The sequence below is a fragment of the Anabrus simplex genome, chromosome 4 (assembly GCF_040414725.1).
Source record: "Anabrus simplex isolate iqAnaSimp1 chromosome 4, ASM4041472v1, whole genome shotgun sequence".
Lineage (NCBI taxonomy): Eukaryota > Metazoa > Arthropoda > Insecta > Orthoptera > Tettigoniidae > Anabrus > Anabrus simplex.
Window position 1 is genome coordinate 279,048,970 of NC_090268.1, and position 27,985 is coordinate 279,076,954.

The 27,985-nt window shown below is 38.1% G+C and overlaps 1 protein-coding gene across 1 annotated transcript in view; it reads right to left on the reverse strand.

Moving 5' to 3' along the window:
- Window positions 1-20,214, reverse strand: part of LOC136872644 (mitochondrial tRNA-specific 2-thiouridylase 1) — a 56,912-nt gene extending 36,698 nt beyond the window's left edge. Inside the window, exons 1-4 of the mRNA XM_067146452.2 lie at window positions 20,141-20,214; window positions 10,471-10,613; window positions 5,885-6,050; window positions 4,122-4,306 (exon numbers count right to left, since the gene is read on the reverse strand). Coding sequence (XP_067002553.2) covers window positions 4,122-4,306; window positions 5,885-6,050; window positions 10,471-10,549 — 430 coding nt within the window. The 5' untranslated portion in view covers window positions 10,550-10,613; window positions 20,141-20,214. The remainder of the gene's footprint in view (window positions 1-4,121; window positions 4,307-5,884; window positions 6,051-10,470; window positions 10,614-20,140) is intronic.
- Window positions 20,215-27,985: the final 7,771 nt, after the last annotated feature.

The following is a 27,985-nucleotide window of genomic DNA, read 5'->3' on the forward strand; positions in this document are numbered from 1 at the left end:
TGCGCGGAAGTATGTCATTCGTATCGCCAGAAATCCCGCACACTTGCCTACGCGCGACTATGGTGCTGGTCACATTCTCAACAATGACAATGGCAACAGATGTAACTTACCGCAAAGTAGCGGTCTTGCATCTTGCTGTGAGGTCCAGAACATCTAATAATAATAATAATAATAATAATAATAATAATAATAATAATAATAATAATAATAATAATAATAATGTTCTGGACCGTCGTCAAATTGTGCGGACCGCGCTGGAAACGGGTCCTGGCCTGGTAATGACTATGAATACAGTCCAGCTGCGGGTTCAGTACCGCCAAGGCACCCAAGACGACACCACACCGGATCTCCTTCAGGATTTGATCGATACTAAAAATGCTTATAGGAAAAGATGGCAAAGATTTAGGGACCCAACTGACCGCGTGGAATACCTGGATCTAGCCCGGGAAGTACGAAATCGATTGCTGGAAAGAAAGATTGAAAAACGTGAGGAAGTTTGCCGTAATCTCTCAGAAAACGAGTCAGATCGCGAATTTTGGCGGATTCTCTCAGAAAACGAGTCAGATCGCAAATTTCGGAGGATTATATATAAAACATTAAGCATTCAATTATAAATTTCACAATAATACCATAGCGAAGCACGGGTATCTTGCTAGTACTTTAATAAACGTCCATGCACCAACAAATGACAAAAACAATAAAGATAGAGAAGGAATTGAAAACTTTTGGGAAGAACTTGATTACATATTATCAAAGATCCCTGATGAGCATATAAAAATCTTACTTGGAGATTTCAATGCTAAAATAGGCAGAGAAGAGAAGTATCGCACAACTGTAGGAAAATGGCCAGCTCATAAATTAACCAACAAAAATGGCCAAAGTTTAATTGAACTTTGTGCAGATCATGGACTCATTTTGGAAACCACCAGATTCATGAGGCTACCACATTAACTTATGACATGGAAATGCCCTAACGTAAAATTGGGAGAGTTTCAGATTGATCATGTTGCTATGGATAAAGATTATCATAAAGAAATTTATAATGTCAGAGTCCTCCGTGGGGTAGACATTGACTCGGATCATTATATCTCAAAAATAAAAATCAAGTTAACACCAAAAAGGAAACACAAACGTAATCATCTCAAAGCAAGGAGGAATTATGATCCCAGTTACTTAATAAATAATAAAATATATTTAGAGAGATCCAAAACACATTTAAATGACAAATTAGAGACAATGATCAACAAACTTAAAACCATAGCTGAAGAAATCGCTCCAAAAAACGAGAAAGAAACATGCGTGGTGGAACAGGGAATGTGATAAAGCAATTCAAGCAAGGCACAAGGCATGGTTAAATGATCAACCGAGGAAAATAGGAAAATCTCGAGAAGAACTAATTAATGCCAGAAGACAAACAGCTAAAGAAATTAGGACAATTAAAAGAAATCAACAAAAGGAAATGCTTAGCACTATAGAGGAAACATTCAATCAGCATAAAACAAGAGACTATTACAAAACATTCAAGCAATATCTATCTAAGTTTACCCCTCCCACACTTATGTAAAGAAATAAAAATGGAAAAATGGCACACAATAATTTTTTTTGCTAGGGGCTTTACGTCGCACCGACACAGATAGGTCTTATGGCGATGATGGGATAGGAAAGGCCTAGGAGTTGGAAAGAAGCGGCCATGGCCTTAATTAAGGTACAGCCCCAGCATTTGCCTGGTGTGAAAATGGGAAACCACGGAAAACTATTTTCAGGGCTGCCGATAGTGGGATTCGAACCTACTATCTCCCGGATGCAAGCTCACAGCCGCGCGCCTCTACACGCACGGCCAACTCGCACACAATAATCAAGATAATGCTAACATCCTTGCAGAATACTTTAAAGAGTTACTTAATTGTGAGGATCCTGTGGAACATATAGAATTTGACCCTACCCCAAAAAATAAAACTCCATTACAAAAGATTATACCACCAGTTTACAATGAAGTGAAAACAGCAATTAATGCACTTAAAAACTACAAAGCAGCAGGAGAGAATCAAATAGTAGCAGAAATATGGAAGAATGCTAATGATCAGACTATTCAAAACCTACATAAGTACATCATTGATATTTGGAACATGGAGAAGCTTCCTGAGGAATGGAATACAGCGATAATCCACCCGCTGCATAAGAAAGGTGATCGCTCCGATCCAAATAATTATCGGGGGATATCCTTGCTTGATATTACATACAAGATTTTATCCAAGATTATATACAGAAGAATCCAAGAACAACTTGACCAAGAACTTGGAGAATATCAGGGAGGATTTCGACCAGGTAGAAGCTGTCCAGATCAAATCATTAGTTTAAAATGGATAATGAAGCACCGAAGAGTTCGAAGTAAGGGTCTAGTCATCACGTTTGTAGATTTTAAAAAATCATATGACAGTATTCATCGTGATTCATTATTATTAAAAAGCCTTAAAGAATTTGGATAACACCAAAAACTTGTCAACCTCATTAGTATGACTTTTAAAAATACGAAGGCAAAAGTTAAATTTAGAGGTGAATTATCAGAATCATTCACTATAAGAACTGGACCTTGACAAGGAGACGGACTTTCACCATTGTTATTTAATTGTGCATTGGAGAAGGTTATGTGTGAATGGAACAAGAAATACCAATCAACTATCAAGATCGGTAGAAGTATTAAACTCAACTGCCTTGCTTTTGCGGACGATTTAGCATTACTTGCAAATACAATAGAAGAGGCTAAATTTCAAATTGAACAACTAGAAATTATAGCAAAAAAAATGGGATTACAAATTTTATTTGAAAAAACAGAAATGAGGCCAACTTTTAAAGTTGATTTACCAGTTATTCAACTGAACAGTAATAAACAGATTAAAATTGTTCAGAAATTCAAATATCTTGCGAAAATAATAACATGGAACACAAATGAAAAAGAAGCAATAGAACACCGAACAACTAAATTTAAACAAGCACAAAGACTTACCTGGCCAACCTATAAAAAAAATTCTCTTTCGATAAACGCTAAGCTGAAACACTATAATTCCATAGTTAAACCGGAGGCAACGTATGCTAGTGAAACTTTATTCAAATTAAATGTAAAATCTACAACAGACAAATTACAGAAAACTGATAGAAGAATTCTTAGAACAATTATTAATAAAAAACACCAAGTTGATGGACAGTGGAGATTGTTGCCTAACAACATTGTCTATCGTGAATGTGAATCAATAATATCTACAATGCGTAAAAGAAGAATTTCCTTTTTCTGTCACATATCAAGATCACCAGACACCAGGATATTGAAACAACTATTTGATTACTTTTTGAAAAATAAAATCAATAATAATTGGTTCAAAGAAGTTCAGGATGATTTGGAAGAATTGGGTATAACTCAGCAATAAATCAAAGACAGAAAAGAGAAGAGGATTTTGAAGAACAAAAGCATAAGTCTCAAACTAAAAACAGTTGAACGGAAGCAATATACTATATCGGACACACAAAGGGCTTCCAGGTCGGAGAGGATGAGAAAGTTCTGGGAGAAGAAAAAGAAGAAATTAACTCAAATGTATTCATTTAAGTGCTCCAATGTGGGTGTAAAAGTATGTAAATAAATAATAAATAATAATACTATACTATAAGTGTCTGGTCAACAGTTTATTAGTGGATTGCCGGTAATTACTGAAACGAAAAGTACAGTAGCTCTCAAATTTAAAATGGTTAACATCCTGGCTAAACACTTGGCTAGAGAGAGGGGCCATATTATTCTTAGTATAATAACTTCAATGTTAAAATACAAACATACTGCTAAAATGAAAAGAGATAAGAATAAAGTGAACTTTTGACTTCAATGAGTAGATTAAAATGCAAGGAAAGCAGGTAAGAACTTAGATTTAAGAATCTCGTGTTTGGATTGTTTTGTATTGACTGTATAGTATAAGAAAATATACAAAATGTCTAAAAGAAACTTTACTACCTTTTGTGTTTTAGATCTTAAAGTTCCTTTCAGACATATTGTGTAATAAATAAGGTCGATCTTTTAGTTGATATTTTTTTATAGCTTTGATCTATACATAATGAATATATAATGTATTAGGACTTACCTCTTGAAGGCTTGTAGTCCGACAGATATTCACCAAAAGACGTACGAGCATAATGACCTGTAGCAATGGCATCTGCTCCAAGATTTTCACGAGCATATTTAAAGAATGAATTAAACTTAATTTTTTTGTTGCACATGATATCCGGATTAGGAGTATATCCTGTTTCATAATCTTTAATGAGGTAACTGAAATTTAAAAAGGAAATTATCAACCATTAATAATTCATATAATTAGTAAGACAGTAAAAGATATTAACAGTAACAGAGGTCATCAGACAGAATGTACTTGCACTGTAGATAGATGAAAACATCAAGTCTCAATTGCCTAAAGCAAAATACCATTAATCTGCAAATAATCCAAGAAACTCATGGTAAAATTAATTAGCTGAAAGGTGTCACAGTAGCATGTAATTATAATAGCCTTATCAACTGCAGTGTTTGATCAAATCAACTTTCATACATGATATTTTAAGAGTGAGTGAGTGATAGAGAGAGAGTGTGTGTGTCTCTCTCCCTCTCTCCAACCCTTGTCCTGTTTCTCTATGGGATTGGGTATGAAGTGAGATTAATCTTCGTAGAGAGTTTCTTCCTAGTGTCAACCTCATCAGACGACTTAATGAGATAAAATGAATGACGTGATTTACGATACCAGGAAGGGAGAGGATGAAACCCAGTACTGGCACATAGCCTACTCATGTCGAATAGCTCCAAGGAGTCTGCTTTATGTCCCCATCCGATGGAGGAATCAACATCAACAGCGTCATATGTCCTCACTCCATATGAGCACTGTTGGAGAGATTTGGAATTTAATCAAGGCTTTTGGTACGCAATCTTGTGATGAGAAATTGTTTACAATGACCACCCCTACCCTGCCGGCCAACAAGTGATGCGCTCGGCATGACAGTCAAGTGTATCCACCGATAGATAAGGTTACTACAAATGTGAAAACAAGAGCTAAAATGTTTCCACAAATTTTCACATGAATAATTGAAGACTCTAGGCAGCCCTGAAGATGGTTTTCCATGGTTTCCCATTTTCACACCAGGCAAATGTACCTTAATTAAAGGCTGGCAACCATATATTACATAATTGATACCTAGTGTCCCTGTTGAAATTGTTAGGATTTTTACGTACTTTCACAGCTTCCTACATAATCCTACACCTGATGACTGTGAGCCATTTGGTGACTCTTGAAGATAACTACTTACAACAGACCAATGGTAAAGTATTCTTATATTCAGACTAGAGAAGTCTTGATCATGAACAGATGACATTTTCTTGTGAAGAGATGGAGCAAGGTTCTCTGCAAAACATAAAGAATTTCACCTTGTTTTCTGACACAGCAAAAGCCCAAAAGCTTATCATCATGTTTGCAATGATGGGCCATGAAACAACTACTGCTGCTGCTACTACCAAAGCAGGGTGTGATATATGTACTATCACATTATTATGACAATACAATTACAGTTCAAATGATCCAAAAGGAGTTTCAAAAACTATGAGAATTACTACATGCACTAGATGTATGGTGGGCAGCCTAGCCAAGCAAGCATGATTCACCCTCACAGACTGTATTAATTCTTGAGGGTAAAGGCATCAGGCATAGGGCTGACCATTCTATCCCGTATAGTGTTGAAAAGTGTTGAGGTTACGAATGGTGAAAGCCTTCACTTTCTACTCCTTGCTACATACATGACAAAAATTAAACCTGGTGCTTGATTCTTCAGTCTATGAAGAATAAACAAGTATTTACAGCATTCTTACCTAAAAACATCATGCCAATATTCTTTGACAAAATTCACATAGTGCAGATGAATTCCAAGCCTGTCACAGATCCAGTTAGCATCCTGAGCATCTTGTGTTGAATTGCACAATCCATTCTCATCATTAAGATCCCAGTTTCTCATGAATGCTCCAATTACTTCATAGCCTGAAACATATACAACAGATCATGCTTCAAAATAATTCCATGTAAAATAATGATATTATGATGTAAATCAATCATTGTAAATATTCCTTGTTATATATGTAGGCCTATGCCTTATCTGTTAAATGAAACTTAAGCTGCCAAGCTGTGATTGTAAAGGGGAGTCCCTCCTTGAGCCACTAGCTCACTGGGACATTCTATAACCAATAAATAAATAAATAAATAAATATATAAAAATCAAACCCTATGGCACAACAGCCCCGAAGGGCCATGGCCTACCAAGTGACCGCTGCTCAGCTCGAAGGCCTGCAGATTACGAAGTGTCGTGGGGTCAGCACGATGGATATTCAGCCGTTATTCTTGGCTTTCTAGACCGGAGCCGCCATCTCACTGTCAGATGGCTCCTCAATTGTTATCACGTAGGCTGAGTGAACCACGAACCAGCCCTCAGATGCAGGTAAAAATCCCTGACCTGGCCAGGAATCAAACCCAGGGCCTCTGGGTAAGAGGTAAGCACGCTAGCCCTACACCGTGGGGCCGGCATATACATATATATAAAATACGAATTTTGTCTGTACATTACTCAGAATTTCGGAAAGAATGGTAATTCTGTATAGGTCGTGTTGTCCACTATAACAAGGAAAAGCACTTTTTAATTTTCTGTCATTTCTGTCTTTCTGTCCGCCTGTCTGTCTGTACGTACGTACACATGCGCATCATGAAAAAATGGCTGAAGAGAATTTATTCGGTATGTAAAGTCGGGGAATAAGTCGCTACAATCTAAGCCATAAATAATTTTATTCATGCTGAGTGAAATGGTAGTATAGGGGAGGGCCTAAAATTTAGTTCTCAAATATTTATGTTTTATTATTAGTGGTCCTATCCGAGCCTCCGTGGCTCAGGCGGCAGCGTGCCGGCCTCTCACCGCTGGGTTCCGTGGTTCAAATCCCGATCACTCCATGTGAGATTTGTGCTGGACAAAGCGGAGGGACAGGTTTTTCTACGGGTACTCCAGTTTTCCCTGTCATATATCATTCCAGCAACACTCTCCAATATCATTTCATTTCATCTGTCAGTCATTAATCATTGCCCCAGAGGAGTGCAACAGGCTTCGGCAGCCGGCACAATTCCTATCCTTGCCGCTAGATGGGGGTTCATTCATTCCATTCCTGACCCGGTCGAATGACTGGAAACAGGCTGTAGATTTTCATTCTATTAGTGGTCCTATCGATAAATTTCCGATCATTTATGTATTATAAATTTTTACCATACTAGCTGTGATAACAGACATATTCATGTTGCCATTGATGCTTTCATGGCCCGTACTTATAGACATGATACTATATAGGCTTTTGGGCTTATGCCATGTCAAGAAAATAAGGTGAAATTCTTTACGTTCCGCAGAGAACTGTGCTCTGCGTCATCAGAAGAAAATCTCGACTGTCCACGAGAAAGACTTCTCAAACAATGACGTTTTGAAATGTAGACGTTATAATAAAGTGGAAATGGTACGTTCATTCATCACCAGATGGCTCCTCGGACGTGGCACAGCGCTAGCGCTCGAAGCAGAAGCTGACCTCCTTCAGACTGATCTGATCTTCAGACTGATTCTGATGGTTCGGTCAGCTCGATAGCTGCAGTCGCTTAAGTGCAGCCAGTATCCATTAATCGGAAGATAGTGGGTTCGAGCCCCACTGTCGGCAGCCCTGAAGATGGTTTTCCGTGGTTTCCCATTTTCACACCAGGTAAATGCCAGGGCTGTACCTTAATTACGGCCACGGCCGCTTCCTTCCACTTCCTAGGCCTTTCCTATCCCATCGTCGCCATAAGACCCATCTATGTCGGTGCGACGTAAAGCAAGTAGCAAAAAAAAAAGAAAAGTAAGATAAAGTTGGAATTTAAGGGGACAAATTGGGGCAAATATCATTTATAGGAAGGGGAGTTAGGGATTGGAATAACTTGCCAAGGGAGATGTTCAATAAATTTCCAATTTGAATATCGAATTTTCACGACCGCATTGTAATCGAAACAGACTTTCAACGTATTAGGTCGTGTTACGTACATGTAGTACGTGTTGAAGAGATGTTAAGTACAGAACAAAAATGGCCAGCCGGACACCAGTGGCATCCGAACCCACAACCTCCCGATTTTGCGTCGGTTGCAACAACGGGCGACTTAAACGCACTCTATAGTGTGCTAGCAGCAGTGCCAGACCTGTAGCTCAGATCCTTTCTAACAGAACAAAGATGGCCTAGGCCACCATAGCTCAATTGGTAGAGCAACACGTATTACGTGTACGTAACACAACCTAATACGTTGAAAGTCTGTTTCGATTAAATTTCCAATTTCTTTGCAATCATTTAAGAAAAGGCTAGGAAAACAACAGATAGGGAATCTGCCACCTGGGCGACCGCCCTAAATGCAGATCAGTAGTGAATGATTGACTGATTGATTGGTAAAATAACATGTCATAGAGAATACAATTTCTGATCATTATTCTGTTTTACCGTACCAACTATGATAAGATTGGTGGTGGTGGTGACTTTTTTTTTCTAGTGGCTCTACGTCGCACCGATGCAATGGCGATGATGGGACAGGAAAGGCCTAGGAGTTGGAAGGAAGCGGCCATAGCCTTAATTAAGGTACATTTGCCTGGTGTGAAAATGGGAAATCATGGAAAACCATCTTCAGGGCTACCTAGAGTCTTCAATTATAAATGTGAAAATTTGTCGAAACATTTTAGCTCTTGTTTTCACATTTGTAGTAGCCTTATCTATCGGCGGATACACTTGACTGTCACGCCGAGCGCATCACTTGTTCCAAAACAGTCTAGCTCTGCCATCTCTTGGTATTTCTTTGTATTATGCAATACATGAAACCTTGAGATTCTGTTCTTTCCCCTCATCTGTTGTTTACAGCCTCGAACTGTAACTCTGCGATGAAATAGTCCTGGTTTCATATAGGCAACTGATGTTGTTCCAAGTGAAAGCATGGCAGGTCCAAGTAAGTTTTATAATCTTACGTCTGAACAAATTGCAGAATATTTAGATGAACTGGGTGATAGTGATATTATGGTAGTTGATAGCGACAGTGAATTTGATAGTGATGAGAGTGGAGAAAAGAGGGATGAGTGAAGTGCCAGCATGAACGCCACTATTGAAATATATGGGTTTGTTTTACATCTCTCAGCTTCTTGTGTGAAGAGAAAGGAGTGATGAGCGCTGAGTGAGGAATATCCACCCAAAATGTTTGTACCGTTACTGGTCAGCTGTACTTCGTGGACAGGAATAGTCACTGTTTTGCTCCCCAGCAGTGGAACAGTGCACATTACATTCAAAATTCCTCCAAATTTAAATGAGAGTTCAGTGTCTGGATTAAAATTAAATTCCAAAGCAGCTGACGATATTCAATAAGCACAGCTCAATATGGGATAAAGCCCCAATGGCAAATAGTCATTCGTTAATGTGAGTGAATCGCCTTCTAAAATATATAATATGTAATGACATTACACTCCTTCTGGTGAGAAAATTATTGTTTTTGGGGGAGATCATAAAGGTTTTGTCTGTTCTGGCACATGCTTATTCTGGGCTGAGTGGCCCAGACAATTGAGGCGTTGGCCTTCTGACCCCAACATGACAGGTTCGATCCTGGCTCAGTCCGGTGGTATTTGAAGGTGCTCAAATTGTCAACCTTGTGTCAGTAGATTTACTGGCACATAAAAGAATTCCTATGGGACTAAATTCCAGCACCTCAGCAACTTCAAAAACCATAAAAGAAAGTAGTGGGACATAAAGCCAATAACATTATTACCATATGCTTATCGCCAAACAACTATTTAGTTATAACTTAATTGTATTAAATTGTCTCCTCTTTGACCCTTCTTCAAAACATGCCGCTTACATAAAAATATTGCAAGTAATCAATATCATTATGAGTCGGTATTGAAATTCAATGTAGGTACTTCTTAAAATTACAAATTATTTATTATATTATCCACCTATTCAATACAATAAAATCCTTGTGATTAGGATTCAAACTTTGTTACATTTGTTTCTAGTGCGACATGTTTCACCTGTATTTCGCCTGGCTGATGATGCCTGGGTTTCATCTAGTATATGTTTAGTCCGGCCCCGCGGTGCAGGGGGCAAGGCATCCGCCTGTCACTCGGCAGCCCCGGGTTTGATTCCCGGCCGGGTCAGGGGTTTTTAATTGTAAATGATTAATATCCCTAGCCTGGGGACTGGGTGTTTGTGTCGTACTTAACGTTCCTTTCCACACATTCAAGACTTTACACTACCACTATTTACAAAATACATGCAGGTTCCTCACATATGGTGCAAGTAGGGGCAAAAGATCTTTCTAGGTCGACGCCCCAAACAAATAGCATTTTTAAAAAAAGTATATGTTTATAAAGAAAGCTTACCTTTACATTTTAACAAAAAGGTTGCAACTGCACTGTCCACCCCACCGGATACACCAACCACAACTCTCCTTATATTCATTATTCAACACAAAGCTTTAAGATAACATCCAGCACAACTTGTACTCCATCACTTCACTCCCAACCTAAAACAAACAAATTATTTAGTCTTCAGTTGAAAGACCATTATATAAAATGTTCTTAATGGAGGTGCAAATGAGAGGTTATATATCCAACATGGCATAGTTTGCACATCACAGTGCTCTACAAAAGGCTGCCAACTTAGGAACTTACATCCAGCTAGTGACAAAACCAAATGTTTGGATTGGTTAGGTCCAGCTAGTGACAAAACCATTCGTCTCGATTGGTTACGTCTGGCTAGTGATGAGACCATTGGGCTGGGGGCAAGGAATAGGGTGCTGGCAGTGAGGTTAGAGCTGTGAAGGAGTCCACAGGCCTCTAGTAGCATTCTATGTTCATCACTGGATAAAACATCAATTAATGATCAGACATAAGTTACCTAAATGATCCACAGCAAGAAAATTACTTAATATTATGCTTTTTACATGATCATTTCATATTTCACTTTTCATAATGCTCCCTTTTATATTTCCTTCTGCAATTTTATGTCTTAATTGACCCAACAATAAGATCTTAAAGAGACAGCTTGAAAGACAAAAAAAGGTTCTATGAATTTCACTACAAGTATATGAAAGATAAATAACAAGGAAAAAGCTGAAAGTCGTAGAACCGTTGTTTGGTGCTTGCAGGAAACTTCCAGAATATTAAGTACAGTATTTTTTTCAGATGTTTCAACATAAATTCATCCACAATATAAGAAGTAACTCAAAGTAACTCTCAGTGTGTCAAGAAACTTGCTGCATATTGTGCCTTTAGACTATTGGTTTTACTGAAAATAAAACACTTCCTCAGCAGGGTAGCTGCTATGGATTTCCCATTTATATTAACCAAAATTTAATGTATGTTTGCTTTATCCATAAAGTAATTATTGAGCTGTACTTCATAATAATCTTTTGCTAAGGGCAGTTATCCTTCAAGTATCTTCTCCCTCTCTCTCTTATCACACACATACAATATACAGTAGAGTCTCGCTCATCCGACCTTTGCTTATCCGACATTCCGTGTTATCCAACCATGGTAGACTTAATTTGAACTTTTGGTGGAGACTAAATTCAGGCACACCCGCTGTGGAGGGTGCGACCATGGGACAAGCACTGGCCTGACCGCTGGCGGTAGGACAGTTTTTTTCCTCAAGGACAGGTGCAGTGAGTCTTCAGTCATTGTTCATTGTAGTATTGGTTGGGTGCGGATGTTATAGTTTTCATATCCTCTGTGAGTATAGCGAGTAAATGGAAGAAAGTGATTGTTTCTATGGAAGACAAGTTGAGTGCATTAAAGAGACTGGACAAAGGGGAAATTCTTCAAAATGTGGCTTCAGATTATGGTGTTGGATGTGTTACAGTGGGAGACTGGAAAAACAGAGGGAAGAAATTGAAAAGTGGTGCTCTACCAGAGCAGAGAAGAAATGAAAAATGTGAGTACGAGAAAGTAAGTGAAGCACTATTTCTTTTGTTATCTCAACACCGGGAAAAGGGCCTGCCAATATCTGGCCTCATTCTGCAGGAAAAGGCTGTGTATTTCCAGAAGGAGTTTAACGAAGGGGACCCTAATTTTCCTGCCAGTGCTGGGCGGCTTGATGAGTGGAAAAAACGGTACGGCATTAGGCAGCTTAATATCTGCGGAGAAAAGTTTCTTTTCGTAAGACATCTGGAATGTTTTCGTTCAATACTCCATGTACTGTACAATTGAACTGATAATTCAATAAACAGAGTACCGTAAAACATGTCCTTGTTTTAGTACTCGAGTGCACGAGTTGGTCGTGCGCGCAGAGGCACGCGGCTGTGAGCTTTCATCCGGGAGATAGTAGGTTCGAATCCCACTGTCGGCAGCCCTGAAAATGGTTTTCCGTGGTTTCCCATTTTCGCACCAGGCAAATGCTGGGGATGTACCTTAATTAAGGCCACGGCCGCTTCCTTCCAACTCCTAGGCCTTTCCTATCCCATCGTCGCCATAAGACCTATCTGTGTCGGTGCGACGTAAAGCCCCTAGCATAAAAAAAAAAGTACTCGAGTATAGCCTTCCTGTTTTTTCAGTTCATTTTCAAAGTTATTCTGTATTATCCGACATTTTCGGTGATCCGACATACTCCAGGTCCCATTTAGGTCGGATAATCGAGACTCTACTGTAACACATACATATAACATGAGAAACTAAAATTTTCATATAATGATAAAAAAGTAAATATCTGTTTATGTGTCACAAAAAACCAGGGACTAACCGATCTCAAATTCAGCTCACTCGGAAATAACACAAAGGCTTTTGAAATCTGAAACAGAATTTACACTTCAGCATATTACTTCCCTGGTCCCATAACAAGGAATGGAACTAGGGGTTGACATGCACATATTACTCTAAAATTGTAAATTGAGGAAAAATAGAAATGCTTGACTAATAAATATGAATATTCCTTTTCCAACTTACTGTGAGTCTATAGTCTATAATAAAATAATTATTCCTAAATGGAACATTATATATTTTCAACCATTCAATACTTACAGGGCTAGGAGTAGGAAAGAAGTGGCCATGGCATTAATTAAGGTACAGCCCCAGCATTTGACTGGAGTGAAAATGGGAAACCACAGAAAACCATCTTCCGGGCTGCCGACAGTGGGGTTCAAACTCACTATCTCACGAATGCAAGCTCACAGCTGTGCGCCCCTAACCACATGGCTATGTTTATTTAATAAATTGTTGTGTTGTTATGGAAATATATATATAAAGATCCTGAGAAAACTCCTCTTGTTTTTTTTATTTTTCCAATTGCTTTATACGTCATACTGACACAGATAAGTCTTATGGCGACGTTGGGACAGGAAAGGATTAGGAGTGGGATGGAAGTGGCGTGGTTTTAAATGCCTGGTGCAAAAATGGGAAACTACGGAAAACCATCCTTGGGGCTACCGGCAGAGGGGTTCAAATCCACTATCTCCCGAATGCAAGCTCATTGCTCAAGTTTTGAATGGTGGAAAATATATAATATTCCATTAAAGGAATAATTATGGTACTGTATTTTATTATTCAAAGTCAATATGGAACCAACATGGTATTCATCAAGTGTAGTTTCTAGAGTCAGTGTCAAATGGGAAGCTGTTTTTGTTGAAGTTGTTTAAAAAAAGTATTTTGAGGCAGTTCCATGATTTTGCACATTTTTAATTTGTAAAAATGTTTCAATGTTGGTAACATGTTATATATAATTTTAAAGCTACCACTATATTTTTAAGATTCTGAAATTGGCAACATTGATTTGTTTAGATGGATCTTTCTGCATGACTGATGTGGCCATTTCCCTTGCAACAAAAAGCAGGACACATTTTCTCCCCCCACTCAGCAATTTTAAGTTTCAAAAGGTGGTACATTTTGGCCAAGAATGGAGGAAAACATAATTCTTGTCAGATTTCTGAGCATGGTCACTATTAAGATCTTTTTACGAGACAATTAAAATCCACAAAATATTTCACCAGATGAGCTAAATTTGTTTTTCTCTGATGATTTTTAAAGACTAGGCTTGTTAAAATTTGATGAACTATGCAAGTTACACATGGCTACTTTAGTTTATAGACTTGTGGCAGCATCGGGAAGAATGAACTTTCCTCACATACAACCCCACTACCTTTCTTCCTTTTATTTCACTTTTCTCCTTTCAATTGTAATACACGTTTCACTTCCCATACCATTGCCATTCCCCAACAACAAACTACTATTTACAATCGGATGTCTCAAGTGTCAGAATGCCAGACTCTGAATGATATATGATTGTGTGAGTACTGTAAATTGTTCCTAAGGTTTTAAGTTACGCTGAATAGACATACTGTACTTACAGAATTTAAGTGGCATTTGTAATGTAACATTATCATAATAGTTAGGTTTATATTTTTGTTTCTTTGTAATATATCATGATCATATTTTTATATTATTGTTAAGTGTAAGAGAGGGCCAGGAGCCCTAACTTTGCCATTAATAAATAAATGAAATGTGTGGCAATCCCTAGCTTCTTTTTCACTTCAAGGAATATCAATATCTGACTTTTAGTTTAGAAAAGTCAATGTTTTTCATCATATTCACTATCTGTTGTTGACTTCCAGTACTTTCAGATTAAACAACTTTATTCAAAAGGTTTCGGCAAGTCTTCAAAAACTCATGAAAATCCACGGTCTGTTTCCAGTCATTCGAGCGGGTCAGGAATGGAATGAATGAAGCCACCATCTAGTGGCGAGGATAGGAAATGTGCCGGTTGCCGAAGCCTGTCGCACTCCTTTAGGGCAATGATTAATGAATGACAGATGAAATTAAATGATATTGGAGAGTGTTGCAGGAATGAAATATGACAGGGAAAACTGGAGTACCCAGAGAAAAACCTGTCCCGCCTCTGCTTTGTCCAGCACAAATCTAACATGAAGTGACCAAGATTTGAACCACAGAACCCAGCAGTAAGAGGCTGGCGCACTGCCGCCTGAGCCATGGAGGCTCCCAGACATGACATAGACTACTAAATCTCACTTTCATCACAAGCATTGCCTTGAGTTTCAAATGACAACTGAGTTTTCTCCAATGTCCAAATCTTGGTCACGTGTGAAAATACTCATTCAACGGGGACATTCGTACCTGGAAAAAATAAAAAGCACAATTTCTAAAATGTAGGAATGTTCAATACTTTGGCTTCTGAAATGGTAAAACATCTCTACCCAGTGCTGTTCACTGCCTACATCACTGTAATTCCACTCAGTCACTTTCTGTTCATTTGCGTAACCCAGTGTACAAAGTGAGATCAAAAAACCATTTGCCAGATATGATATCCATAGATTTCAGGATATAAGATCACTCAGGATTGCTGAAAAGTGAAGCCCATTCTTGATATTCCATGTTGCAAAAAGAATGCACCTATTTGTTACGATACTGAATACGAGTGTCATAAAAATCAACAATTCTTGTGGTAATCTCCTATTTGCCAACAATGTCTTTCAGCTGTAAGAGTTGTTGTCGCACAGAATATGACAAACGTGCTACCTTTTTTGGATATTAGGTTTGCTTCCAAATCAAGTAAACCTTTCGTGACCTCAATACCTGATATGTTCAGTCCCTCAGCCTTTGTTATCACATTACTAAATGTAGCTGGCAGGGCAGTGAATGAAGTTGAGCCAAAGTTTGGCACAAGGATTTTCAAAAAACATCTATATAATATGTGGACACTTTCTCTGAAAGTATAAGCACTGCTTCAGGCTGGATTTTCAATATTCTTTCAACTGCTGGTATCATTGCAAGCCACCTAGTTTTGCTACAACCTATTAACTGCATGTATTCGAACTCAGCTGCTTAACAAATTCTTTATGTTTATCTTTTTTTTGTTTTGCTAGTTGCTTTACGTCGCACCAACACAGATAGGTCTTATGGCGACGATGGGACAGGGAAGGGCTAGGAGTTGGAGGAAGCGGCCGTGGCCTTAATTAAGGTACAGCCCCAGCATTTGCCTGGTGTGAAAACCATCTTCAGGGCTGCCGATGGTGGGATTCGAACCCACTATCTCCTGAATGTAAGCTTACAGCCACACGAACCTAACTGCACAGCCATCTTGCTCGGATCTATATACTACTTGCGCAACTTTTAGTGATACCTGGGCTCCCTAGTGCTGAATCTTCAAGATTCGTATTGGTAACCTTTGAAACACAAACTATGACTCGCTTATGGATCGCCGTGAGACATCTAGCGTACACTTTACGTACTAGTACTGTTGTTGTTTACACAGCAAAGCCAAACTATAGAATTCATGCTAGGAACAAGATTTGCATCGAGAAGTGTTACATAATGTGTGTGTGACACAGTTGTTGGCTTAAGATAATGAAGGTTTACAAAATTCATATTGATCGATCATACTATCAACTCAATTCAGATTTCATTTCCATTCAGTTGGCAGTATTACTGGAACCGGGAGTGCTCCCTCCTTACTCCTCACCCTGGTAAAAAGAAATATCACTAAAAGTTGCACAAGTAATACATTCGGAAGCAATCAGAAGCAGTTTGAACAGCATTGTAGGAAATGTGCATTGCACAAACAATGCCAACAATAATTTCTCAACAAAAATAATTCAGCAACTTGTGAAAAATATTATTCACTCCATTTTGATTTGCTCCACCAAAATTGCAGTTGTTCTAGTCCTTACAAAAGGCTACTTTGGTTTTAGCTCATGCATTTTAATTGCATCCTACAGATAATGAACATTTAAATCAGAATTCTTGCGAGGTTGTAATTTAAATTCAAAAATGTATACCGATAAGCCTTCATCAGGAAAGAAACATTCGAACAACAACAGGGAACACCTTCTCATTAACATGATTAGATGCATCAGGGAATAGTGTACAACAATATGAATTTTTAAACTCTTCTTTTAATATGTCCATCGCATGAGGAGCTAGAACATTTGAGACAATCACTCCAGCTTTGGGGGTGGTGGTGGTGGTGTCGATTTTGTTTTAAGAGGAAGTACAACTAGGTAACCATCCTCTCTGAACAAATTAAAAAGAGTCAAAAACTAAAATTAAACTACTTTTTCAGTGCAGGAATTTGGAAAGAATTCTTTAAAATAATACTAAAATGAATTTATTAAGCCGAAGAGTACACAAACCCATCAGAAAAGAATGTAACAGAACACTTGAAATTTACATGCTCCTGACTCATCCAATCTTACACGTAAAGCAAATGTCGATATCAGCAGTTCTTTGGTCACATTGCGAGATAACATGGAGAAAATCAAGAGAATCATGGAGAGGAAGGTTGAGGGCAGTAGACCACGGGGAAGGACTGTAACCAGATGGATACGACAAGTGAAGACTATCACTGGTTTATATTTCCAATGTGCCCTGAGGAAAACTGAAGATCGTCTAGGATGGTGAAGCTACAGCAGAGATGTAACCAGCATTGGTGGTGGGGTCATGACATTCGGAAATGAGTAAATTGATTTGTGTTGATGTGAAGACGGTTTAGATGGGAGTTGACTCTATAACAATATTAATTCTTCCAAAATAGTTTCAGGTATTAATTTTACATTTTACATGAAGGTTGGTCTTCTATGTCCTAAATGTTAAATAAGAAATATTTTTAAATACTCTACCCCTAAAACAAAACATTCATTCCTCTGTTACTGTTCAATGTATGAAGCCAAAATTTAACATGCTGGTTGCTTCTGTCCTAGATGTTGAATAAGGTAGGGTTTTAAAACATTCAAATTCTATGGGGTTCAATGAGTGCTAGATCCAAAAATAAATAATCATTCCTCCAAAACCATCTGACGTAAGAACTGAGGGAGTATTAATAGACTCAACTGACAGCAGACTCCAAAAAATTTTAAATTAAAAAAAAATATAACTTTTAGTTTAAAATTGTAGGAAAGCATGGGTATACTGCTAGTATCAGCATAAAATGTAAAACACTAAAATAACAGCACATTGAACGCCACACTGAGCTCAATAGCTGCAGTCGTTTAAGTGTGGCCAGTAAGCAGTATTCGGGAAGTGGTGGGTTCGAACCCCACTGTCGACAGACCTGAAGTTGATATTCTGTGGTTTCCCATTTTTACACCAGGCAAATACATTAAATAAGGCCACGGCCGCTTCCTTCCCATTCCCGCCATTAAGACCTATCCATGTAGGTAGAAATGCAAAGCAACTTGTTAAAAAAAAAAAAAAATTAAATGCCACAGCGAAAATGCTCTCCATTATACTTTTTTTTTTTGCTAGGGGCTTTACGTCGCACCGACACAGATAGGTCTTATGGCGCCGATGGGATAGGAAAGGCCTAGGAGTTGGAAGGAAGCGGCCGTGGCCTTAATTAAGGTACAGCCCCAGCATTTGCCTGGTGTGAAAATGGGAAACCACGGAAAACCATCTTCAGGGCTGCCGATAGTGGGATTCGAACCTACTATCTCCCGGATGCAAACTCACAGCCGCGCGCCTCTACGCGCACGGCCAACTCGCCCGGTTCCATTATACTAGCAAGGACGTCGTTTATTTTATAGCTCACACATTCTGAACCACAAGTACCTTCATTCTGTGCATGAAGGCAAGCATTACACTCAAGTATTCCTCTGTAGATAAACATGGAATGTGAAAGAGGTCAGACTCTGTGGCGCTGAGAAAGCTGGTGATTTTTCATTATCAAATGGATAAATCTCTGCGTGAGATCGGCAGAATAACTGTGAATTGCAGTTATTCTACAGTACAAAAAACTGTTAGTTGCTTTTGTCAGTAGAGTAAAATACAGAACAAGGAGAAGCATAGTTTCCACAAAAATAATTACAACATCTGTCGAGCGATGGATTCAACGTCCTATAAAGAATCCTACGTTAAGTGCACCAAAACTTGCCAAGGAAGCAGAAGTCGTATTGCAGAAAAGAGCTTAACGAGAAATCACGAGGAGAGTCCTTTGTAAAGAGGATTTCAATGGTAGTATGCAATAAACCACACATAAGCAAGAACAAATGTCTCAGGCTCCAGTTTCTCACATAGCACACTGATAAATATTTTGACTACTGGAAAACAATAATAAAAAAGAATAATAATCGTATGGCCTCAGCTACAGTGTGCAGACATTTCAATTTGACGCCATCTGGCTGTCTGCTCGTCAATTTCGACGTTCTGTTTTACTCTAGTCCCCCACTAGATGGCAGACCGGGTAAACCGAAACTCTCTTGGGCGTCTATGGCTGAGATTTAATGAATTTTGTCGGGTAAACACCAAATGTGTCACCAGAGATCTTTTACATGCCGACATCGTACGACATGGAGTGTCGAATGGACTTTTTTCCGCCCTTCAAAAATCCGACTACCTCTGCCGGGTATGAACCCGCTGTCTTGGGATCCGGAGGCCGACACTCTACCGCTGATCCACAGAATATTTACCAACGAAAGTAAATTCAGTGTCTTGGCATTGGATAGGAAGGTCAGTATCTGCCAAACATAGAGCTCGCAGAGAAAAGCATTCAGCCAACGGTGAAACATTGACAGGGGTAGGGGGGGATCCCTGATGGGATGGGGCTGTTTGGCAGCTTTGGGTGTGGAGAACCTCCTAACATAGATAGTACTACCAATCAAGAAGTGTATTTAGACATACTAATGAAAGAACCAACAATGTGTGCTAAGAAATTAGGCTTGTATGATACCAATGTGGTTAAAACTCTATAACTGTCACCACATACTCCACTCCACAGTCTCCAGACATCAAAGTCATTGAAAATTTGTGAAGTATGTTGAAAGCAAAGACTATTCGGGCCTACACAAAATGTTGCAACAAACCCCAGCTAGAAGGAAAGCATTACCCTGCACAGAAAATTAGGTTACGTGTTTTTGTGACTTCAGTGTTCTTTACTTCTGAATTAGCTCAATCGTTTTTCTCTTTATTTGGGTTTTTTAGTTAGGCTACTAGTCATAATCCTTCGTGTCGTATTATTCAGAATTCTTGAACAATACGCATTTCTTCCAACCTCATGTTCCAAGAAAGGCAGCCTTGTTAAGCGCCCAAATATCCCTCAAATGGATCTACTCACGTGAACCCACATTTAAGAGCTGGCTGTTTACAATTTTCTACTGCAAGTCTATTTATCTATTTTTAACTTTCAAGCCAAGACCACTACCAAACGTGCTCTACTACCAACATCCCATACTAGCAGTAGTGTAGTACAATATAGGTTTTTGTTTTCGTTGTTCGGGTTGTTGTCTATAACAGAGACTGCCATATTTCATAAACGAACAAACGAAAACTTCTTCTTTCAGTGTTGCGAAACTGAGGGGAATTTCCCTCAAATGAGGAAAAAATCGACGAAATTAAGAAATTGCTGGAAAAAGAGAAAAATGTAAAATGTTTTGAAAACGTGAGATATTTTAACGTCAGCGTGCCTTACGTATAAAAATAGCTTAGGAGATATTTTAAATAATTCTAATTTCTTTACAAGGTTAGACAAAATGAACTAGCCTGTTGATAGCAAATACAGTAGAGATAATACGCGACACTTACGGATTTCGTCTTGCTAAAATGGGATACAATTCGACGGTGGCGCTCCTAGTGACTTGACCTGAACAAATCGCGCTAAATTCAAATAGCAATAGAAATGTATATACGAAAATGGATAAATAAATTACGTCTAGAAAGAAAGTGTTATTGAGATATAAACTCCGAAGTTGCTAAAGCAATTCTGGATAAATGAATGAAGAATTATTTAAAAGGTTATTATTCAAAGACTGAAATTAGACATATAAGCAAGAAGTGAAATGGACTGGTGTGAAATGGCTTGATCTTTCATTTATGCATTACTTTTTTTGCTTTAGCATTCCTGCCTGAACTCTTACGGTTGGATTTGTCTTTTTTCTCATTTAAAAACATTGTATTATCACATTAAGACACTTGTCAATAAAAATATCGGCACAGTCCTTACACATATGATACAATGAATTAACATTTAATAGCTGGACAATTTTCCTCTTAACATGAAGCCTACTAACAGAAAGATTGTATAAAATCCCGGCTTTAATCCGAGAAGAGGGATAAAAGAAAGAAAAGTATGAAAATGTTGTCCATAGTGATGCTTTGAGGAATATTTACGTGCAATTAGAGTAAAATGTAACATACCCTTGGCTGTATAGTCGAGAATTTCTAAAGTCGCTGGCCTGGAAATGATCTGAAGAGATCTTATAATTCTTATATAAGCGTAACGTCCCTTCTTTCTTGTACACCTTATCCAAATCACTTCTGTGACATTTCAAAACCCACAGATCACACCTACAACAATGCATCAGTATTGAAGGTTAACTGCTGCACCATACAATAAAATATGTGTATTATATTTTAAGCCAGTTAAAATATGGGTCGAGCAGGTCAGAAGATTATGAAGTACTATAAAAATCTCTGTCACTGGAAGAATATATATCCAAACACAATATTACTTACATGTTCTTGTCACGAGGGAACCTGAAGAACGACCGCGCATTTTTCTTCGTAATTACTGCAGCCAAACACAGCACATACCTTTCCCCTCATGTTGAGAGGAGATATCAATGAATGACACACACTACTATTTATTTATGCCAACTCACTGAAAAGGCATAAATAACACCAAAAACTGCACACAAAAATACACGTGCTCTTATGAGAGAATCAGTACTGTTCAGGTCTATCCGCTAGAGTGAGCTCCGGTAGCTGTCCCTCGATATCTCGCCCAGTGTCGCGTATTATTTCTACTGTATTTGTTGATAGTGATACCGTACTTTAACCAAATACAGTTGAGACAATAATGAGACACCACCGCCGTCTCAATCTCTATATACTGCCTGCTCTGTACCGCGAGAATTGCGTTTACAGCGACACTGCAGATGGCAGCACTTACCGCACCCACAGCACATGTTGGTTAAATGAGACTTCGTCCGTAAAGCCAATATAAAATGAAAAATGATCCTTAACATATTACTAATTGAGAAGATAATGCACATAGAGAACAAGGCCTGGCAATACGATTCGTGACGTCACGCGACTGGGCTCAGCCGTGACCACCACGGCTCAGTGCGAGTGGATAGTAGATGAAGCTAATTCCTTACGAAAATTGAAAAATACGCTGGTTAAAGTGCATTCTACGAATATTCTTTCTCGTAGACGCGCATATCGGAAGCGAAATGAGTAATATACCGTAATAATTAGAAGAACAATTAAAAATGCAAAGAATTTTTTAAGAGTCTTAATACTGAACAACTTTAATAATATGTTTATATGACACTTTCTTACGTATATTTAAGAGTCAAAAATGATCAGTTCCTTTTACAAAACTCGCCATAAGACCTCTCTCTGTCGGTGCGACGCAAAAAAAAGAAAAAGCAAGCTTTTACAGAACTGGACTTGCTGATGAAAGGTAAAAAACAACATGTAAGTACAGAAAAAGCTATTAAATAAAAATAATAACGTATAAACTACCTTACTTACAGTATATTGGTAGCAGTCCAGGAACATGCAAGCTGTAATGCTCAGTGTTGTCGGTCATGAAAACAGGTAAACATTTTTTTTTACAATTGAAGCCTCACATAAATTAAGGGCGTGAAGAGCCCACACAATTTGGCTGTTATGCAAAGAGAATGATTATAGTACATGCCAACAATAGTTTGTTCATCAAGTCATCAAAATTATATTCGCATTCCCTAGTGTAAATAAATGTACTTATATGATTTTGGACCCTGATTCAAATAACCAGAACAGGAAAAAAATTGAAATTCTTAAATTTGAAAAGTAGCATGCCAATTCTTATTACATTTGAACTGACCTTCAGCCAGACATTTTCTGAAATTGTTTTCAATTTAACTTCACCAGGTTACTTAAAATTGAAATGGACATGAGGTGAACATTATATAAGAAAATATAAAAGGAAATCTCTATGAACAGTAATTGTTAAAATCCTAAGAAACCATATTAAGAACTTGCATCCCTGCCATTACATTAATAAAAAAGTAGCAGAACACACACTGAACTACTCATTTCACGCTTTATGAACCAGCTGCACTATATAGATATGACACACATGAGACCAATTAAGTAATTAATCCCCAATTTTTCACAGATGCATGTTAGATTCATTACATAACAAAAGCTGGAAGGAGTACTCTCTCCAAGAGGAAATTCATAACCAGAGTGTGAATAGGCTATAATGCTGGAAGAGGAAATTCATAATTGAATTCACAATTACTCAAACAGGAATGTTTACTACTGAAGGAACTTACAGTGATTAGCCCTGAATTCAGAGTTTACACATTCCCTCTGAATGGAATTCATAGAGGTTCATCAACTCAGTGATTAATAATAGTAATGTACTAAAAACAATTAGAAAGCCTCAGCTTACCACAGACAAAAGGAAAGGATGGTTAATGATTTTGTAGGATATGTGCCACCAAGGTAATGAACCGTATTTGTTAAATGACAAAATACCTGTTTAACATAAAAGGTGCCCTCTCAAATGTAATATCACTCCCTGAAAATGTAACACCTGGCAATAAATATGATAAAATGAAAGTGCTCTTGTGTTATTACTGTATTCTCTTCTAAAGAAACTACTATGGAAAATAGAGCTACTAAATTTGTTCCTTTTCAGAGCAGTTCCAGTCTTGTTTTACAGATATTGAACTTAATTTTTCTTCAAATTCCTGGAAGTTCTTGAAAGAAACAGTACTGACATGAGCTTCATAGGTCTCTAAACTTTGAGCAAGAGCCTTGGCCAAACTTTCATTGTCTACTCGACAATGCCTATCGTCTGGAGCTTCTCGGTGGGCAAATGTGGTATCAGACAAGTACTCTGGGCAGTTTGGAAACTGAGAAGGAACAGCTCCTGAAACGTTTAGACCAAGTTAGAATGCATTCGCCTAGATATAAATGCGCTCATCTATTAATTCATGGCACCACTTACTTCACAGGACCATGTCATGTCTTAGATATATCTGGTTGATTTTAATATAAAATGAATAGCACACAAGGAGACAGAGAAAAATCATTGAACTTATAATAATTATACAGAACCTAACATAGTTGCAATAAACACAATAACATTGCTGTCTAGCCTGAACTAAAAATATTAACCCACACTAAGTGGTATTTTCCCTCATGCGATATAATAAACAGAACTGGCTCACTTGCAGTTACGGGGTCCAGCACAGAAGGAATACTTGAAAGCCAATACCTTATATACCTTCATAATTTAGGCCCTATAAGTTTTCCCAGAATATCACTATACCCACAACAGTAGTCCTTTGAAGTAATGTGAATACTCAGCACATTCCAAACTAAATGTAATAACTGGTCAATTCAATACAGCAAATGCTTAAATCAGTAAGATATAAATCACCCTAAAAAATCTACTATTTCATTCATCAATAGCAAAGATATAAGAGACCTATCCACAAACCTTTCACAAGCCTTGGATGAGATAAAGGTGCAGTCAATAATTTCCCATTTCTCTCATCATACATGCTGGTCGTCTTTTCAACCTCAGTTTTGAAATGGAGCTCGCACACCTACAACACAGGGCTCCATTTCAAGGACCATTCCACAACTTAAGTGATTGAATGATTGGAATCATATATAATACACTAATAACTAAGACTTACCTCTGCAGTTTTGGAAGGAACGAAATCATCCCGGCGAATAGCTCGTAAACACTTAGCTCTCTCCGAGTCGTCAGTTGGAAACGAGAAAACACTCACTTTAGGGCCAGTGCGATAATTGCCCTTATAGTTTTGGAACACTGCATTTTTGAGGCATCGTTATTCATAATTTGAAAAACAGTGATCGCAATTCACAACACACCATTAAAAATAAACTCAGTTCTAACCTCACGTGGTGGCCATGCAGGCACTTTAAACACAATTTATCAATATTAACAATTTATAAGTACTATCACCTTTAACTGAACTTACACTAATTGGAATATTAAGCGAGTTTTAACACACAAGACTCGATTAACATTAATATAATCGATGAAAAACACACATAATAGGGAAACGCGTCCTCATACACCAAGCAGCAACAAGCTAACTGAGTTCCTGGCATGGGCCAACTTCAACATACGTCATCAGCTACTCTCATTCGTATTGCCAGGCCTTGTTCTCTAGGAGGCGCTGCCGTACTTTAACCAAATACAGTAGAGACAATAATGAGACACCACCGCCGTCTCAATCTCTATATACTGCCTGCTCTGTACCGCGAGAATTGCGTTTACAGCGACACTGCAGATGGCAGCACTTACCGCACCCACAGCACATGTTGGTTAAATGAGACTTCGTCCGTAAAGCCAATATAAAATGAAAAATGATCCTTAACATATTACTAATTGAGAAGATAATGCACATACAGAAACTAACATTTTACATTTGAGCTTGGCTTAAGATATAGAAACGTAAAATATATAAAATCTTAACAGTTACAGTAAATATATTATAATCATCCCACTGCTGCATGGTACATATACATTTCAGAATTTTCTCGACATAAGTGACGGAGCACCTTTTCAGTCCTTTTCTTACTGTTATTTACCAACAGTGGAGGCAAAAAGAATGTATATCACTATTTCGCTGACCCTTTGTTCATGACCAGATTTCAGGATAAGTTTTACAGCACATAATGCGTGAGTTCGCCATGTCATTAAAAACACCACCCAATCTCACTGAACTAAATAGAGCTTCTATTGCGTCCCAGAAAATCATCTAGTGAGAACATAAAATAACCGTTTTTGTAACAGATAAGACACACGTTCCACTATAGATTTCACAGTTAGCGAGACAGCATCTGCCGTCTCATTAGTCAGACATTCATTTTTTCACGTTTTGATTCCAAACGAATTATTTTAATGTATTTGATGAAATCATCATTCAACCATTTTAAGTATTTTATCTGCTGGTGAATAGAAATGCACACAATCTGGATTGTTTTGCCGAAAGGCATTAGAGTAATAATTTCTAAGCTAAAAGGAATGGATCGGAGACTCCTAAGCCTTTAACGAGGAAGTAGGCAGCAGGACTAGAGAACTTCTTTGAAAGTCGGATTACAAGAAAACACAGCAGTTTATTCGCGAGAGCAGGAGATTTTACAATATTTGTGCCGCATACACCTTCAACATTGACCACGCAAACGAACTTGTTACTGGTTCGGTCGTAGAGGAGCCGTACGTAATTAGCCACTTAATCTGCGATTACTGTTGCACTCCTCTCTGTTCGTCTGAGAGTTTTACATTCATCTCTAAGACTTTCCTTCACTAATTGGAAAATCCCGACAATTACTATCAACATTTTCCATTTAGGCTACCCGTCCAGATTACTTTGTGACGGAGCTGACACTAGACCAGGAGTCCTGCCATATTCGTATCCGTTTGGGACTATTCACCACGCCACATAGTACCACATGATTTGTTCTGACTGTCCGGATTTTGTCTTGCGAAAATTATGAATTTCATTTTAAAAACCGGTCGTTTTTCCTTTGTATTTGGCTGCTTCATTTACTTTATTCAGACAATCAATTTCTGGATTGTCTTCGAATTGTCTCAGTAGTCTTTTAACTTCATTATGGTCAGTCATCAGCTGTTATCGCAGTCTCAGAATTCTTGATCGGAGCCTCTAATGTCTGATTTTCTAATCACTGCTGTCATTCTTACTCGTTGGAATACTGACTTGGATTGATACATCATTGTTCAAATGAATTTCGTACTCGTCATGCATTTCCTGCGGTTGTAGAGCTTGTTTTATCACAGATTTCTTCCGAATAAAGATCTTGTGGCTGTCTGGTCTTTCGTGGAGCTATTTTTCTGGTTTGAAGGAAATGGGGATAATTCGAAGACTGACTAGGCACGCTTCTGGCTTCAATATATTTTTCTTTTAGTTTTATCTTTTATCTCCATCTCTAGAATTCAGGCTACAAACACGAGAATAATCGGATGGAATCCATTGATTACCCTTGGTTGATCCTTGCCTTGATTTAGCGTTAAGCCAATTTTCCTAAAGTTCTTTACTTGGGGGATAACAGAAATCCTCACACCTGAAGAATTTGGATTTTCTGCTTTGATATACAGAGAGGAACACAGTAATTAATCATTTTATAACCAGAGACACACACAGAAATGCTCGATGCAAATGCACTAGAACAAAACAACGTGGGTATGAAGATAAGTTGGGTGCGTTAGCTGGCGCTCCTAGCGTAGTTTCGTGACACTAAGAGCTCACGCTGAGAAGCTCGTTAACCGGATATCATAGAGCAGACAGTATATAGGATTGAGACGGCGGTGCGCGACACTTACCGATTTAGCCTTGTTAAAATGGGAGACAATTCGACGGTGGCGCTCCTAGTGACTTGACCTGAAAAGTCGCGCTAAATTCAAATATCAGTGGAAATGCATATACGAAAATGGTAAATAAATTACGTCTAGAAAGAATTATATATTAATTTCGAAGTTGCTAAAGCAACTCTGGATAAATGAATGAAGAATTATTTAAAAGGTTATTATTTAAAGACTGAAATTAGACATATAAACAAGATGTGAAATGGACTGCTGTGAAATGGCTTGATCTTTCATTTAGGCCTATGCATTCCTTTTCTTTTGCTTTAGCATTCCTGCCTGAACCTTTACAGTTAGATTTGTCTTTTTCCTCATTTAAAAAGCATTGTATCATCACATTAAGACACTTGTCAATAAAAATATCGGCACGTTCCTTACACACATGATGCAATGAATTAACATTTAAAAGCTGGATAATTTTCCTCTTAACATGAAGCCTCCTAACAGAAAGAAAATCTATAAAATCCCGGGTTTAATCTGAGAAGATGGATAAAAGAAAGAAAAGTATGAAAATGTTGTCGATAGTGATGCTTTGAGGAATAT